Here is a 17,785-nt window from a genome sequence, read left to right on the forward strand (position 1 = left end):
GAGAAAATTGGAATAAATTCTGTGGTACCAAGTGTGTCTACAACAGTGACAAGAAGTAATTGACCTGGGTTTTACCATGGTTGGTTGGCCTCCTTATATATTACAGAGCTATGCTAATTACAAATAACACATGTGTGGGAAAAGGAAGTACTATATATGAAATAAGAACCCTGCTCCAACTGTGGCCTTACTCATGCATATGTGTCACTGACATGTCATAATGATGTCATCAGGTGGAGGTGACTACATTTGCTTTGTAAGTGCAGATGGGAACATGGCTTGGCACTTAGCATATGATATAAGCACCAAAGTCACATGATCAAAAATGTTGTCTGTTAGGCTTTGTTTAAATTTGAGAAAATTGGAATAAATTTCTTGGCATCAAGTGTGTCTACAACAGTGACAGAAAATAGTGAGGGATGAGTGGAAGTAAATTTTCCCAAAATATATTGGCAATTTATATGATTCATTACTGTGTCAAGTATGGGCTGTGTATTTAGCTGAAGGTGGAAACACCAAGTCCAAAAAATTGTATCCAATTACTCCATTTTATATGTCATTTTGGGTGCATGTGTGCAGTTGCAGGTGTAATTGGAAAAATGATCAAAAAGAATGAGCCAGCCCAAAAATTTTGCTCACACATATCTCCATAAGGAGACTTAGTTTTGATCTAAAATTCTGTCTATAGGTTCTATACTACTGTACCTACATACTGTACTACTACATTGTAAAGTAATTCTCAATTGTGTGGGTGACACATGAGCATCATTGATTTGGGCTCACATGGCTCAATTTTTATTGGATTCATATTGGGTGTGTTTCCATAAGAGATTTAGAACAGTTGAGCTGTTCTAAAGTGCTCATTTAGAGGTGAGACCCAGCCTGGATGCATTGTGCACTGTGGAACTCAATGTGAAATGTGTCAGATACAGATCTAGATTCTGAAGGGGTGTTCTAGATATCAGGACCACCTATCTAGAAGAGGGGGTTGACCCCCCCTGCTATTTTTTAAGGATCTATTTAGGTATAGAATGTCACTTGATTGTGCTGATAAGATAACACCCTCTCAATCTTTTACCTTATTGGGATGTTGCTGACTTATGGCAATTGCATATATTTGTCAAATAGTCATATTATTATTGTCTAAGACAAGGGATTCCATTAAGTACTTGAATGTTGCAACTTAAATACCCAAGACACATATGTATGCATGATCTTTGCTGCTCTCATAGAGCAATTGCCAACCAGAGTTGTCCATGGGAGTTTGCTATAGCTTTGTTTGCCTCAGGTAATGATGCTTCCTCTTCTTTGGTGCACAAATTTGTTGAGCATGTTTCAAGCCAGCATGCAAGGACATAGGAACAACTAGATTATTGCTGCTGAGTAACAGACAAAAGACAAGCTTGTCTTTGTCTTCATCATACTCATTGCCTGAGTCTCTGCAGCACTGCATAACTTGACAGGAGTAAGGAGTTATACTGCTGCAGCTGCATAATGCGTATATATACACATTTTTAATGACCCAATAGGCACATAAATTAAGTCTCACACATAGAAACAATTTACAAGCATATATACATTATATTAATATTATGATTTTAGAAATAAAGTCAATTTTACATAGACAGTTCCTTACAGAAAGGCAATACATGGAGGTCCAAGCGCTGGCAAAGCCTATCACAGCCTCCGCCATGCAGGCCAAATCCATCCCGTCCTGACGGACCAATTTAGGACAACAAATTTAGAAGAAATTCTTACGGAAACGTACCCATTCAAAGAGCTACAAGCGCCACGTAGCTCACTCTTTTTGGGCGCAAGTGTAGCCATTGCAGAAACGCTGATGTTGACATATGGGACCACGGTTGAAGTGTAACGCGTTTGTTAGGAACACAAGCGCCCACGGTATATGGAATTCTTGCACCAAGGCCACAGCCTTGCACCGCATCAAAATATAAAAGTCCGCAGAATAGTTCCAGAGAACGTGGGAACATGATGATCAAAGTGGCGTGTGCCAAAGCCCTTAAGAAGACAACAGTCTGGCGAGGACTTGACGCAACGCGTTGATTGATCCCCGCAAAGCTAAACAAGACTTGAACCGCTCCCTGCTTCCAAGAGATATCGCATGTGAGTATAAAAGAATGAACTGACTCATGCTGCTCAGCTCATATAGCACTAAGCCAGCATCAGCGACCAAGCATATGCATCAGAAGAATCAACCAGATAGCTGTGGAGCGGAGAACGAACAGCCGAGCTCACAGGAAGTGGTGGCCAGCCATGGCGAAACGAGTGATGTGAGCGGAACTTTGCATCGACCATATGTCTGCGTCTGTACCGAAGCTGATCATGCAACAATAGGAAGGACCAGAAAGGACAATGATGCCTGGCTCAGACACTGAAGACAGTATTGTTGCCAAAGTTTTGCTACAACCATTGGGGCCAGCTACGGATTCACTACAGGCTAATATGGGTGAGAATGAGAGTAGTGGGTGAAAGCATTGTGCGTCTGTTGATCTGCCGTATAATAGGACATGAAATGCTATCTGAGAAAGGAACGCTATACGACATTCGGTTTCGAAACAGTGGAAAGCTGGAGGAAATCGAAAAGGCAGTCGGGTATCACGATCGGGCACCGGATCTAACTCCTGATGTGCAACCGTACTTACCAGATCAACATGCTAGTTTGGGATTGTCGCACAACAACAGATATAAACGCACCGGCAAGGTGGCGGACCTGGTCAAGGCAATCGAATACTTTACTCATGCAATAGACCTGACTCCTGACGGCCATCCGGACTTACCGGACCGACATGCCAGTCTGGGAGTGTCATACACCGATCGATATCGACGCACGGGCGACGTGGCGGACTTAGTCAAGGCAATCAAATGCAATACTCATGCCCTCGCCCTCACTCCTGACGGCCATCCGCGCTTGCCAGACCGACATGCCAATCTGGGAATTTCATACGGCGATCGATATCGACGCACGGGCGACGTGGCGGACCTGGTCAAGGCAATCGAATGCTTTACTCGTGCACTGGACCTCACTCCTGACGGCCATCCAGACTTGCCAGACCGACATGCCAGTCTGGGAGTGTCATACGCCGATCGATATCAGCGCACGGGCGAGGTGGCGGATCTGGCCAAGGCAATCGAATGCAACACTCGTGCACTGGACCTGACTCCTGACGGCCACCCATCCTTGTCAGACCGGCATGCCAATCTGGGAATTTCATATGGCGATCGATATCGACGCACGGGCGACGTGGCGGACCTGGCCAAGGCGATTGAATGCAATACTCATGCCCTCACCCTCACTCCTGACGGTCATCCACGTTTGCCAGACCGACATGCCAGTCTAGGGGTGTCATACGGCGATCGATATAAACGCACGGGCAACGTGGCGGATCTGGCCAAGGCAATCGAATGCGACACTCGTGCACTGGACCTCACTCCTGACGGCCACCCATCCTTGCCAGACCGACATGCCAGTCTGGGAGCGTCATATGGCGAACAGCATTGGCGCATGGGCGAGATGGCTGACCTAGGCAAGGCAATCGAATGCTTCACTCTTGCGCTCGACCTCACTCCTGACGGCCATCCAGACTTGCCAGACCGACATGCCAATCTGGGAGTATCATATGGCGTGCGATATCAACGCACGGGCGAGATGGTAGACCTAGGCAAGGCAATCGAATGCTTAACTTGGGCACTCGACCTCACTTCTGACGGTCATCCAGACTTGCCAGACCGACATGCCAGTCTGGGAGTGTCATATGGCAATCAATATCGACGCACGGGCGACGTGGCGGACCTGGCCAAGGTCATCAAATGCTTCACTCTGGCACTCAATCTCACTCCGGACGGCCATCCAGACTTGTCAGACCGACACGCCAGTCTGGGAGTGTCATACTCCGATCGATATACACGTACGGGCGAGGTGGCGGACCTGGCCAAGGCAGTCGAATGCAAGACTCGTGCACTCGACCTCACTCCTGACGGCCATCCACGCTTGCCAGACCGACATGCCAGTCTGGGAGTGTCATACACTGATCGATATCGACGCACGGGTGACGTGGCGGACTTGGCCAAAGCAATCGAATGCAAGACTCGCGCACTCGACGTAACTCCTGACAGCCATCCATCCTTGGCAGACCGACATGCCAGTCTGGGAGTGTCATACTCAGATCGATATCGACGCACGGGCGACGTGGCGGACCTGGTCAAGGGAATCGAATGCTACACTCGTGCACTCGACCTGACTCCTGACGGCCACCCATCCTTGGCAGACCGACATGCCAGTCTGGGAGTGTCATACTCCGATCGATATACGCGCACGGGCGACGTGGCGGACCTGGTCAAGGCAATCGAATGCAACACTCGTGCACTCGACCTCACTCCCGACGGCCATCCACGCTTGCCAGACCGACATGCCAGTCTGGGAGTGTCATACACCGATCGATATCGACGCATGGGTGACGTGGCGGACCTGGCCAAGGCAGTCGAATGCAACACTCTTGCACTCGACCTAACTCCTGACGGCCATCCATCCTTGGCAGACCGACATGCCAGTCTGGGAGTGTCATACTCCCATCGATTTAAACGCACGGGCAAGGTGGCGGACCTGGTCAAGGCAATCGAATGCTACATTCGTGCACTCGACCTGACTCCTGGCGGCCACCCATCCTTAGCAGACCGACATGCCAATCTGGCAGTATCATACTCCCATCGATATAAACGCATGGGCGAGGTTGCGGACCTGGCCAAGGCGATCAAATGCAACACTGATGCACTGGACCTGACTCCTGACGGCCATCCATCCTTGGCAGACCGACATGCCAGTCTGGGAGTGTTATACACCGATTTACATGAACGCACGGGCGAGGTGGCGGACCTGGCCAAGGCAATCGAATGCAACACTCGTGCCCTAGACCTGACTCCTGACGGCCATCCACGCTTGCCAGAACGACATGCCAGTCTGGGAGTGTCATACACCAATCGATATCGACGCTCGGGAGATGTGGCGGACCTGGCCAAGGCAATCGAATGCTTTACTCGTGCACTGGACCTCACTCCTGACGGCCATCCAGACTTGCCAGACCGACATGCCAGTCTGGGAGTGTCATACGCCTATCGATATAAACGCACGGGCCAGATCGCAGACCTGGCCAAGGCAATGGAATACGACACTCGTGCACTAGACCTTACTCCCGACGGCCATCCCGATTTGTCCGAACGCCACTCCCACTGGGCCTACATCTCACATCTCCGCTACCAGCATACTCGTGACTCATCCCACCTTGCCACCTCTCTTCGCTCTTTTCGCATGTCCTCTCAGCTCCTCACTGGCCCACCCCGTGTTGTATTTCGCAATGCCCACCGTTGGGCAGCCCTCGCGTCCAAGCACCCCTATCTCAGCCCCATCGAAGCCTTCCGTGCAACCATCGACCTTCTCCCCCACTACATCTGGCTTGGCTCCACTAGTGCTCAGCGCTACCAAGACTTGTCAGTGACTAAGAATCTTGCCATACGAGCTGCGTCTACTGCCATCCAGACTTCCGAGTACGGGCTGGCACTGGAGTGGCTGGAGCACGCACGATGCGTGGTATGGAACCAGAGTCTGATGCTTCGCACTCCTCTGGATGACCTGACGGCGCTCCACCCCGACCTTGCATCTCAGCTGCAGCAGACTTCCCATGAGCTTCACCAGGCAGCTTCTGGAGCCTCTCCATCTGGCGGTGATCCATCTGGCACCCATACCCCAGAGCGTCGCCATCATTTGGCTGAACAATACGCCAAGCTACTAGAGCAGGTACGCCAGCATCGTGGGTTTGAGCACTTTCTGCTGCCCATCAAATTCGATCGTCTCCTTCGCGCTGCTCGATATGGGCCTGTCGTGGTCATCAACTGTCACGAAGCTTACTGTGACGCTCTTTTCATCTTGCCCGGACGCGATCATGTCAGTCATCTTAGCCTTCCCAAGTTTGATCAGCAGAAAGCGCAAAAGGCTCGGTCGGAAATAGAACGACTGCTTCGAGATAAAGGCATTCGGGAGCGTACGTACAGGATCAAGTTTCGTCGACTGGGAGACACCGAGCCAGACGCTGGACCTGTGCTTGCCTCGTTGTGGCATGATGTGGTGAGGCCGGTGCTTGATCATCTGGGCTACATGGTTCGTCCAGTTACTCGTTTTTGCGTACGTTACCTAAAATTATCTTGCCATAGAACGACCATTCGAGTGGTGCTCTACCTCATATCACTTGGTGTCCCACCGGCATCATGTCCTTCTTGCCATTACATGCAGCCGGGGACTACGACCAGCCGCGGTCAAGAGTGTTCGATTACGCGATCTCTTCATATACCCCCACTCTCGCCGCTCTCCTTAGCTCTGGTCCGCGACCGCTCAACCAGGCTACTAAAGTACTTGCTATCGGTCAGACTAACACACCCGGCTGTAGCTCGTTGCCTGGCACCGCTGAGGAGCTGGCCTACCTGGAATCTCATACCAGAGGCAAAGCCAGCTACTCGCAGCTAGTCGAGCACGAAGCGACGGCTACGACTGTGCTGAATGCGATGGAACAGCATGACTGGGTGCACCTTGCCTGCCATGCTCACCAGAACCTGAAAGACCCAACGCAGAGCGGGTTCTACTTGCACGGCGGCACTCTCGACCTTCCAGCCATTAACCAGCGGACGTTCCGGAACAAGGGGCTTGCATTTCTATCCGCCTGTCAGACTGCCGCAGGGGACAAGGAGCTGCCGGACGAAGCGATACATCTGGCCTCGGGAATGCTGATGGCGGGATATCCGAGCGTGATTGCGACGATGTGGTCTGTGATGGATGAGGATGCGCCGTTTGTAGCGGACAAGGTGTATGCACGGCTGATGCAGGATGGACAGGTGGGGAGCGGAGAAGCGGGAAAGGCACTGCACGATGCTGTGGCGGGGCTGCGTGAGAAGGTCGGGGAGAAGGAGTTTGCTCGATGGGTGCCGTATATCCACATAGGGTCGTAGTGAACGGATGAAATTGAGGTGGTAGCGGATGTTGAGATGCTTGAGGCGTCGACGAAATTAGAATGGTGCTATAATAGTTCCGAGTTCTGTGTATCGGGTATGTGATAGTGAATGAACGTTATGTATCGACTGTCCCATGGCAAGCAAGACACATTTGAGATATTTTTATTTTTTTACTTTGGGTTGTATAGTCTCGCTTATGGAGTCAAGGGGTGCAGTCTTCCTTAACCGGCTTGTCTTATACTTTTTTGTGATAGGCCTGTGTGCGCGATAGGTGAGCGCCGAACTTATGCATGTGAAAAATGCGCTTTGATGTAGCCGGCCCCCACGCCTACGTAAATATGGCGCGGTTGAAGCGGGACTCAATAAATTAGCAGATGCATCTGAAGAATCTGATCGTTTCGCTTTCTTCAAGTGGATGTACGGCCTCAATATAGGTATTTGTTTGATTTTGCTCGATAAGCAGTTGTATGTTAGTATACAAATGAGCCTGCATTCCGCACACAGCCACTATTGACCTGGTCTAGACCTTTGGGATGTTCAGAAGCGCCGCGGTCGTCCATCACCTAACCGCGCACCCTGACCGGAACCAGCCCCGTTTGATTTCCTTGCAAAAACGCAGATATAGGTTGCTAGCTTTTTTTCGTCTGAGTAAGTAAAGGTGTTATGTGCGTGTATGGACTGCTCTGGGTTGAGTCACTCCACGAAGATTTTGAGGCTGGGTGTCTTTTCCATCCACAGCAACTGGTCGCCGCATAACGTTGCGGAGGTTGGCGGGTTATTTGCAGCTCTCCGAAACCTAATCATCGGTGGCCATTGCTCGACTTTGCCTCCGACTACCATCTCCTGACACGCTTTTTCATTTTTTCTCCTTGCCTCCCATCCCCTGCGCTCGCCTCCGAATCTTTTTCAAACGTTTAACCTCCCGGGTGGAAGGAACCTTGAGTGAGGTCTGTTTTTCTTACTGAATACCGTAAATGGCCGCAGCTCATCAGTCAGGATGTTCATGAAGGCTATCAGATTTCTACTACGATAAGCTCAACTACAAACCCTGTCCGACCCCGTTGCCAGCACCGACGACGTAACTCCTTGACTCCATCTGTGCGGCGCGAGCAGCCACAGCTAGGCTCATCTCCGCTCGCTGGCGCGCCGTATTCACCCGATGGCACTGGTAATGCCGTGGAACACACAAGCGCACTCGAAGAAGAGATCGAACGCAGACGGTCCGTGCTGCCGGGAATAAACACCGATGACCTTGCACGACTTGCCATGTTGTCGCCGTCTACTCCCGCCTTGTCCTATTCTTCATCCCCAAGCCCCTCTCGTCAAGGCAGCATCGAGCCAAACACAGAACATCAGGGACCCCGACGCGCCCGCCCCTCGTTCATATCCTTGGCGCCGCAAAAGAGCTATGAATCACTTGCACCTCCTACTCCGACCTCGCCTACCCTACGCGCCAGACATTCATCGCCGCACCTCGCCGTCGAAGCAAAGTCAAGCCCACCACATGCCACTCCCACCTCGTCCCCAGGTCCCGCAACTGCAAACTGGATGACAGCGGCGGCTAGTCCTTCGTTCTCTCGGATAGCCGCTCGCGGTTCTGGAATTACATTACCAGTCAAGGCGTCGAGTCGGGCAGGACAGCAGATCAGAATGAGGTCGGACCCGAGCCGACCTGCGACAAGCGCGGTTTTATCGAGTGCTGAGCCCCAAAGTCTACCGAAGCCCCGGTCGCTGAACTCGCTCCGGTCAATGAGCCGGCTTCTCCGGGTGAACGGGGCAACCGTTAACGACAAGGACGCCCTGACGGTGTCTGATTCACGCCCGTCTCCGGGGTGTCAATCGCGAGCAAGCTCGTTCAGATCGGGAGTATCTCATGAAGAGGTCGAATCTCGCCGACATACGCCTCATTCGTCCGGCCCTGCGACGCCCGACAGTTCGACTAACTACGAGCAACGACCTGTGCCTGCGGTGGCGGAGTCATCCCGGTTCTCTGAAGACGCAGAGATGGAAGGTACACAAGTGCAGCTCAAGCTCGAAAGCGAAGGGAGACAGAACCGGGTGAAACGGCTATGGTCGAAAGTTCGGAGATGGCGTGGACATTGATAGTGTGATGTATATGTAGGATGATACAGGCGGGCTGGTGTATATTTTTACTGTGTCTTGTTATGTTGTTGTGCTGCTCCGGCGTTCGTTTGTTGCCGAAGTATCCAAGGGACGATAGTTTAAGTCGTGTTGGACACTTCGATTTTGTGTATGGGTTTTATGTAACAGGACTGGAGTCTAGTACAGAATGATGATATAGTCAATTGACGGTCAATACAAATGCCATGTATTACTACCAGATGCTACAGCCATGATAGATGGCTGGTGAATTCACAATTGAGGTCTCTAATCACTTGACACGCATGAGCCCTGAACATCCCATCAAGCCGTTTGCGATCGGCTGAATGACTAGCTAAGATCCACCGAGTCGGTCATGCACAAGTGGCGAATCCAACCTTACGGATGACCTGTATGTGTGCTCGTGAGGCTAATTGCGACGGAATGCTCAAAAGGGACCTTTAGTGCATTGTAGATAGCTTGATAATAATCCCGTTAATGCATTGACTCCCACTTTCCAGCGGCAATCAAGGGCTACTTCTTTGGACGATTGGCTCGTGAACTCAGTAAGCGCAATCTATACTCATGGCTATGTAGCATAGAAATTCTGGTCTTGTCCGAACACGACACATGCTGACTTGAGATATATCGGTTAGTGATTCTCATCCCATCTGTCGATCTTTGGCAGTGTAACGGGCCTAGAGTTGTCTATTGTCACATCGACGAGTACAAACATTTCGCTGGGTACATGATACGAGAGCGCCGTCACATATTTGTATGGCCCTTGCGATGAATTCTATGGTGTAAGGTATGATGCAGTATGTGCTGTCAATGCAAACATCGCTGTCCTCTCTGAATAGCCTTTGCACCTTTGCACGTAGCCCCTATTGCAGCTGAATGAGGGATAACATGTGGTGAACTGAATAGAAGGCTATACGGCCAAGTATGCCATACTGGTACCCGCATGCACTTTCCACGAGTTGACGAAATGCATACACATGCGGCTTTACAACACAGCCCCGGAGCATGTACACTAGGATATATTTGGATTCGGACCACTAAACGACGCGCGGGTATAGTCTGTGCTGGGTCGAGGTCCTCGGCAATGTGGGTCATCTATACGCGTGGGACAGCTGACAGCGGCGAGTATCGGGTCTATGTTAGATAAGCAGGAAGGGGATGCTTACTGCACGAGTCGTGTTCCGCCCGCCTAGCGCTAATGACATCGAGAAGCATGACAAAAAACGGAAAGAGTATGGGCGCTATTGCAAGGCACAGAGAGCTCCAGGCGTCACCTATTCCAGCCCAATATGAACATGTTGACTCAATTTATCATTTGTTACCTTGCTTGCACCAGATACTGATGCTGGTGCCTACAACACGGAACAGTGGTGCTTGCTAATGGGGTTGAACAAGGGCATACTGCATAGGGACTTGAGATACGATCAACAGAGATGCGTTTTATGTCAAGTGCTATGCTGATAAAGGCACGTGTCCCAACCACCCAACAGCTGTGTTAATCTCCTTCGCAACGTGAAAGCTAAGACTTGCCTTTTATGTATATTCGACAGTCAAGACGGCATTAGGTCCGACTCGAATTTTGAGCGGTAGGTTAAGCAAAGGAGAAAGGTCTGATGAGACTTTACTAGAGCCACACCACAACGCCTCAACTACGAAAACCAGGTGCGAAGTCACAGCATTGGGAACCTACGAGGCTGGGACAAAGAAGCGTACTGTGGAACCCACTAATAGGATTAGCGCTAAGAAAGGAGCCGGAACATCATGTCGTCAAGAGCAGGTGTATGAAAGGGGAAGGTATGTTTACCATGGTACATAAAGGGTCAGTGGGAGATGGCCGGCATGTGGACAAGGGTGGGACTTGAGGATAAGAAAAGTTGCGATGATATATGCAGTACGTAGCTGTCACAGAAACGCTTAGGCTGGCATACAAGACCACGGTCGAAACGTAACGCGTTCAGTAGGAACACAAGCGCCCGCGACAGGTGGAAGCCTCGCACCAATGCCACAGCCTTGCACCGCATCGAAACACAAAAGACCGCAGGATGATTGTAGAGAACATGACAACATGACGACCGAAGGGCTGTGTGCCAATGCCCATAAGAAGACAGCATCCTGGCGAGGGCTTGACGCAACGCATTGATTGATCTCCGCAAAGCTAAACAAGTCTTGAACCGCTGCCTGCTTCCCGAGACATATCGCATGTGAGTATAAAAGAATGAACGGACTCATCCTGCTCAGCTAATATAGCACTAATTCGGCATCAGCGACCAAGCACATGCATCCGAGCAATCGACTGGATAGGTGTGGAGCGGATAACGAACAGTCAAACTCACAGGAAGTGGTGGCGAGCCATGGCGAAACGGGTAATGTGAGCGGAACTTTGCATCGACCATATGTCTGGGTCTGTACCGTAGCTGATCAATCAGCAATAGGAAAGAATAGATGGGACAACGACGCCTGGCTCAGACACTGAAGACGGTATTGATGGGGAAGCTTTGCTACAACTATTGGATTCAGCTCCGGGTTCACTATTGGCTGAGATGGGTAAGAACGAAAGTAGTGGCTGAAAGCATTGTGCGTCTATTGATCTGTCGCGCAACAGGACATGAAATGGTATCTGCGATAGGAACACTATACAACATCCGGTTTCGAAGCAGTGGAAAGGTAGAAGACATCGAAAAGGCAGTCAAGTATCACAATTGGGCACTGGACCTGACTCCTGACGACCATCCACGCTTGCCAGACCGACATACCAGTCTGGGAGTGTCATACTCCGATCGATATCGACGCACGGGCGAGGTGGCGGACCTAGTCAAGGCAATCGAATGCGACACTCGTGCACTGGACCTGACTCCTGACGGCCATCCAGACTTGGCAGACCGACATGCCAGTCTGGGAGTGTCATATGGCCATCGCTACAAACGTACGGGCGAGGTGGCGGACCTAGTCAAGGCAATCGAATGCAAGACTCGTGCACTGGACCTGACTCCTGACGGCCATCCAGACTTGGCAGACCGACATGCCAGTCTGGGAGTGTCATACACCGATCGATATCAGCGCACAGGCGAAGTGGCGGAACTGGCCAAGGCAATCGAATGCCACACTCGTGCACTGGACCTGACTCCTGACGGCCATCCAGACTTGGCAGACCGACATGCCAGTCTGGGAGTGTCATATGGCGATCGCTACAAACGTACGGGCGAGGTGGCGGACCTAGTCAAGGCAATCGAATGCGACACTCGTGCACTGGACCTGACTCCTGACGGCCATCCAGACTTGGCAGACCGACATGCCAGTCTGGGAGTGTCATACTCCGATCGATATCGACGCACGGGCGAGATGACGGACCTGGCCAAGGCAATCGAATGCTTTACTCGTGCACTGGACCTGACTCCTGACGGCCATCCAGACTTGGCAGACCGACATGCCAATCTGGGAGTGTCATATGGCCATCGATATAAACGCACAGGCAAGATGTCGGACCTAGTCAAGGCAATCGAATGCAAGACTCGTGCACTGGACCTGACTCCTGACGGCCATCCATCCTTGGCAGACCGACATGCCAGTCTGGGAGTGTCATACACCGATCTATATGAATGCACGGGCGAGATCGCAGACCTGGCCAAGGCAATCGAATGCGACAGTCATGCACTCGCGCTCACTCCTGGCGGCCATCCCGATTTGTCTAAACGCCACTTCAATTGGGCCTACATATCACATCTTCGATATAAGCGTACTCGTCACTCCTTTCACCTTTCCGCCTCTCTTCACTCCTTTCGCAAGTCCTCCCAGCTCCTCACTGGTCCACCTCGTGATGTGTTTGACAATGCTCAGCGTTGGGCAGCCCTCGCGTCTGAGCACTCCTATCTCTGCCCCATCGAAGCCTTCCGTGCCACAATCGACCTTCTCCCTCACTACATATGGCTTGGCTCTACCAGTGCTCAGCGCTACCACGACTTGTCAATGACTAAGAATCTTGCCGTACGAGCTGCGTCTGCTGCTATCCAGTCTTCCGAGTACAGGCTGGCACTAGAGTGGCTGGAGCACGCACGATGCGTGGTATGGAACCAGAGTCTAATGCTTCGAACTCCTTTGGATGACCTGAGAGCGCTCCACCCCGGCCTTGCATCTCAGCTGCAGCAGACTTCCCATGAGCTTCACCAGGCAGCTTCTGGAGCTTCTCCATCCGGCGCTGATCCATCTGGCACCCATACCCCAGAGCGTCGCCATCATTTGGCTGAACAATACGCCAAGCTACTAGAGCAGGTACGCCAGCATCGTGGGTTCGAGCACTTTCTGCTGCCCATCAAATCCGATCGTCTCCTTCGCGCTGCTCGATATGGGCCTGTCGTGGTCATCAACTGTCACGGAGCTCACTGTGACGCCCTTTTCATCTTGCCCGGACGCGATCATGTCAGTCATCTTAGCCTTCCCAAGTTTGATCAACAGAAAGCGCAAAAGGCTCGGTCGGAAATAGAACGACTGCTTCGAGATAAAGGCATTCGGGAGCGTACGTACAGGATCAAGTTTCGTCGGCTGGGAGACACCGAGCCAGACGCTGGACCTGTGCTTGCCTCGTTGTGGCATGATGTGGTGAGGCCGGTGCTTGATCATCTGGGCTACATGGTTTGTCCAGTTGCTCCTTTTTGCGTACGTTACCTAAAACGTTACCCCCATAGAACGACCATTCGAGTGGTACTCTACCTCATATCACTTGGTGTCCGACTGGCATCATGTCCTTCTTGCCATTACATGCAGCCGGGGACTACGACCAGCCGCGGTCAAAAGTGTTCGATTATGCGATCTCATCATATACCCCGACTCTCACCGCTCTCCTTAGCTCTGCTCCTCGATCTCTCAACCAGGCTACTAAAGTACTTGCTATCGGTCAGACTAACACACCCGGCTGTAGCTCGTTGCCTGGCACCGCTAGGGAGCTGGCCTGTCTCGAGTCTCATACCAGAGGCAAAGCCAGCTACTCGCAGCTAGTGGAGGACGAAGCGATGGCTACGACTGTGCTGGATGCAATGGAGCAGCATGACTGGGTGCACCTTGCCTGCCACGCCCACCAGAACCTCAAAGACCCAACGCAGAGCGGGTTCTACTTGCACGGCGGCACTCTGGAACTTTCAGCCATCAACCAGCGGACGTTCCGGGACAAGGGGCTTGCGTTCCTGTCCGCCTGTCAGACTGCTACAGGCGACAAGGAGCTACCGGATGAAGCGATACATCTGGCATCGGGAATGCTGATGGCGGGATATCCGAGCGTGATTGCGACGATGTGGTCTGTGATGGATGAGGATGCGCCTTTCGTGGCGGACAAGGTGTATGCACGGCTGATGCAGGATGGACAGGTGGGGAATGGGGAACCGGGAAAGGCGCTACACGATGCTGTGGCGGGGCTGCGTGAGAAGGTCGGGGAGAAGGAGTTTGCTCGATGGGTGCCGTACATTCACATGGGCTCATAGTGAGAGGATGGAGCCAAGGGATTGGTAGATGTTGAGATGCTTGAGGGGTTGATAAAGTTAGAATGGTGCTATACTAATTTCGTGTTTTGTGTATCGGATATGCGATAGTGAATGAACGTTATTTATTTATTGTCCCATGGCAAGCAAAACACATACGAGATGTTTCTATATTCATATTTTGGGTTGTATAGTCTCGCTTCTGAAGTCAAGGGGTGCAACCTTCCTTAAATGACTCGTCTTATACGTGACGAGTGAACCGCAGCACGCGGAGGACTCACTCGAGATACTTGGCCGAGATGCGGAGGTTGGTCACGTGAGCCATCCTCACTGGGCTCCCTCTCACAACCTCGACCAGTCACCGAGCGCTAGGCACGATGCGGCTCTGCCTTCCTCAGACCTCTCCCTACCCACCATCCCTCCACGCGATGCACAAATGAGACATACCCAGCCTTTTCTGCCACCCCAAGCCTTCGATCCGGACGGTCGCAGCCCTGGGTGGCCCGGCCGTCACCCCTAGGCCGCCAAAGGCGGTCCCGGGTTCCCCCACTTGTACCGCGTCGAGGACTGGATACCGCACATGTATGTATACATCTAGTTAGATAGACAGAACATATACACACACATCCCACCATCGCGCGAGCTACCACACCGGAGCGTAGGTTAAGTTTGCTTTATGATAGGCCTGTGTGCGCGATAGGTGAGAGCCGAACTTATGAATGTGAAAGATGTGCTTTCATGCAGCCGGCCACCACGCCTATGTATATATAGCGCGGTTAATAAAGCCGGGCTCGGCAAATTGGCAGATGCATCTGAAGAATTTAATCGTTTCGCTTTATTTAAGTGGATGTATGACTTCAATATAGATATCTAATTGATTTTGCTGGATTAGCAGTTGTATGCTTGTATACAAATGAGCCTGCAGTGTGGTTGGGTGCTATATAAAACGGTCCATCCGCACACAGCCACTATGGAATTGATCGCAACCTTTGGGATGTTCAGAAGCGCTGAGGTCGTCCATCACCTAAACCCGCGCACCCTGAGCATAACTAGCCCCGTTTAATTTGCAGTGTTTTCGACCTTAAAAAACGAAGATATAGGCTGTTGGGTTTCTTCGTCCGAGTAAGCAATGCTGTCACGTTCGTGTATGAACTGCTTTGGGTTGGGTCACTTTACGAAGATTTTGAGACTGGGTGTCTTTTCCATCCACAATAACTAGTCGTCGCATTCTGTTGAGGAGGTTGGTGGGGTTATTTGAAGTTCTCTTAAACCTAACCATGATTAACCATGGCTCAAGTTTGCCTCCGACTAGCGTCCCTTGACACCGTTTTTCATTTCTCTCATTGCCTTCCATCCCCCGCGCAGGAGTGAACACCGATGACCTTGCGAGGCTTGCCATGTTGTCGCCGTCTACTCCCGCCTTGTCCTATTCTTCGTCCCCAAGCCCCTCTCGTCAAGGCAGCATCGAGCTAAACCCAGCGCACCAGGGACCCTGATGCGCCCGCCCCTCGTTCATCTCCTTGGCGCCGCAAAAGAGCTATGAATCACTCGCAACTCCTACTCCGACCTTGTATACCCTACACGCCCGACATTCATCGCCATACCTGGCTGTCGAAGCAAATTCAAGCCCACCAGATGCCACCCCCGCCTCGTCCGTTGGTCCTGCAACTGCAAACTGGATGACGGTGGCGCCCACTCTTGGATGGCCGTTTGCGGTTCGGGAGCTGTGCTCTTGAGGGCTTTGGTTTGAGCAGGATAGCAGGAGATTGCATCAAGCTAAGATGGAACCCAAACCAAATACTAGCAGCCATGACTAGACCGTACCCAGCAACAACCTCTGATAAAGTCTCAGCTACTAAGATAACCATTTCTAACGAGCCGTTTTATTCTGGAGAAAGGGAATTTTGTGAAGGAAGAAGAAAGTCCTACCGTCTTGGTTTTGTTCTCTTCAACAAGCATCTATTCGCGGATGATCTCCTCTGAATTGGGAGACTTTCAAGAAGAAGCCCGGTCTGACGGACATGTGCCTCGTGATTCTAACTTCCTACCGCACTCAATTTTCCCATTAGTTTCAAGCAACTACTTCTACGTGCCGTTTCATTTCTTAGTGTTGAAGATAATCACCGATGTCATATGAGATTGTACATATGTGCATATATACTCCGTAACTCGTATATCATACCGTCTCACATGTGATACTTATATTTATTCTATTCCTTCGTTCGTATCCCACTACAAGCCCTGTATAACACCATGTACTTACTCGTTGTATCTGCATGCTTAATTACAGAGCTTTTCACTATAAAGACACCTATCGCTCAGAGCCTTTAGCGCTTTAACAAGATTTCTATTTCGACACTCAGAGTGCGTAAAGGCGGGGAAACACAGAAGCTCAGGTAACACACGGAGAAATGGAAAGTCATAAACGAGCAAACACCCGTGGTACAACAATCGCGAATGGCATTCATAGACTACTTTCCTATTTTCATGGCTAAGTTGAACCAAAATATATGTGGGCGATACCGTGCTCTGTTAGTATTCCATTATTCGCTGCTCTCTCTTGATCGTTGAGTTACCAGAAAACAACGCATTAGCCGGTGATCCGGTCATACCATCAGATCTTGTGTATGCCTTTCCATAATAGACTTGACCGTAATACAATGTCACAACCAACCGACGATTCCTGTAAATGTCACAGACTCCTTGCTAAATCTGGAATTATTAAGCTTGAATGAATATCCAATTGGTAAATCCAATGACTTGTGATTTACCATACAGTAAAAAGGCAGGCATCAAAGCCTGAATTGATGTTATCGGCTCACACCATGTCCATCATAATACTACTCGTAAAATCTATTGGCAGCTATCGAAACTATGGGCTATCCGCACTTAAAATGCAGCCGCAATTTCCTACTTTTATAATTCCAGTGCAGCGGCCTCCAAAGGCCCCCAGAGAATCGCGCGGAGTGCGCGATTCTCTCCAAAGCACCATTCCATGGATACCACGTGGATAGTTTCATCATATAAATACTCTGGTTCTAATCTACAACTGGATACATCCCCAGTTTTGCAGTTGGCTTGAGACCTTGGCCCACAGTGCGTTGGCAATTGAAGCTCAACAAACACACCCATTGAGTCCGCAGCGACTTGTAAGCCCGCCAATCTCACTTGTGACTACTATTTAT

At 50.9% G+C, this 17,785-nt stretch overlaps 2 protein-coding genes across 2 annotated transcripts; both read left to right on the forward strand.

Moving 5' to 3' along the window:
• Nucleotides 1–2,150: 2,150 nt before the first annotated feature.
• Nucleotides 2,151–9,117, forward strand: RhiXN_10768 (lysophospholipase nte1; the record flags this gene model as incomplete). The annotated part of the gene is made up of 5 exons (XM_043330584.1): nt 2,151–2,291; nt 2,356–2,467; nt 2,526–6,169; nt 6,223–6,984; nt 7,999–9,117. 5 exons carry the CDS (start codon nt 2,151–2,153, stop codon nt 9,115–9,117), a joined length of 5,778 nt encoding a protein of 1,925 aa, XP_043185929.1.
• A 2,293-nt stretch (nt 9,118–11,410) lies between these two features.
• Nucleotides 11,411–14,603, forward strand: RhiXN_10769 (CHAT domain protein; the record flags this gene model as incomplete). Its single annotated transcript, XM_043330585.1, has 4 exons — nt 11,411–11,503; nt 11,568–11,679; nt 11,738–13,761; nt 13,815–14,603. The coding sequence occupies 4 exons, from the start codon at nt 11,411–11,413 to the stop codon at nt 14,601–14,603; spliced, it is 3,018 nt and encodes a 1,005-aa protein (XP_043185930.1).
• Between the last annotated feature and the right edge of the window lie 3,182 nt (nt 14,604–17,785).

This window comes from Rhizoctonia solani, chromosome 14 (assembly GCF_016906535.1).
Source record: "Rhizoctonia solani chromosome 14, complete sequence".
NCBI classification, from domain to species: Eukaryota; Fungi; Basidiomycota; class Agaricomycetes; order Cantharellales; family Ceratobasidiaceae; genus Rhizoctonia; species Rhizoctonia solani.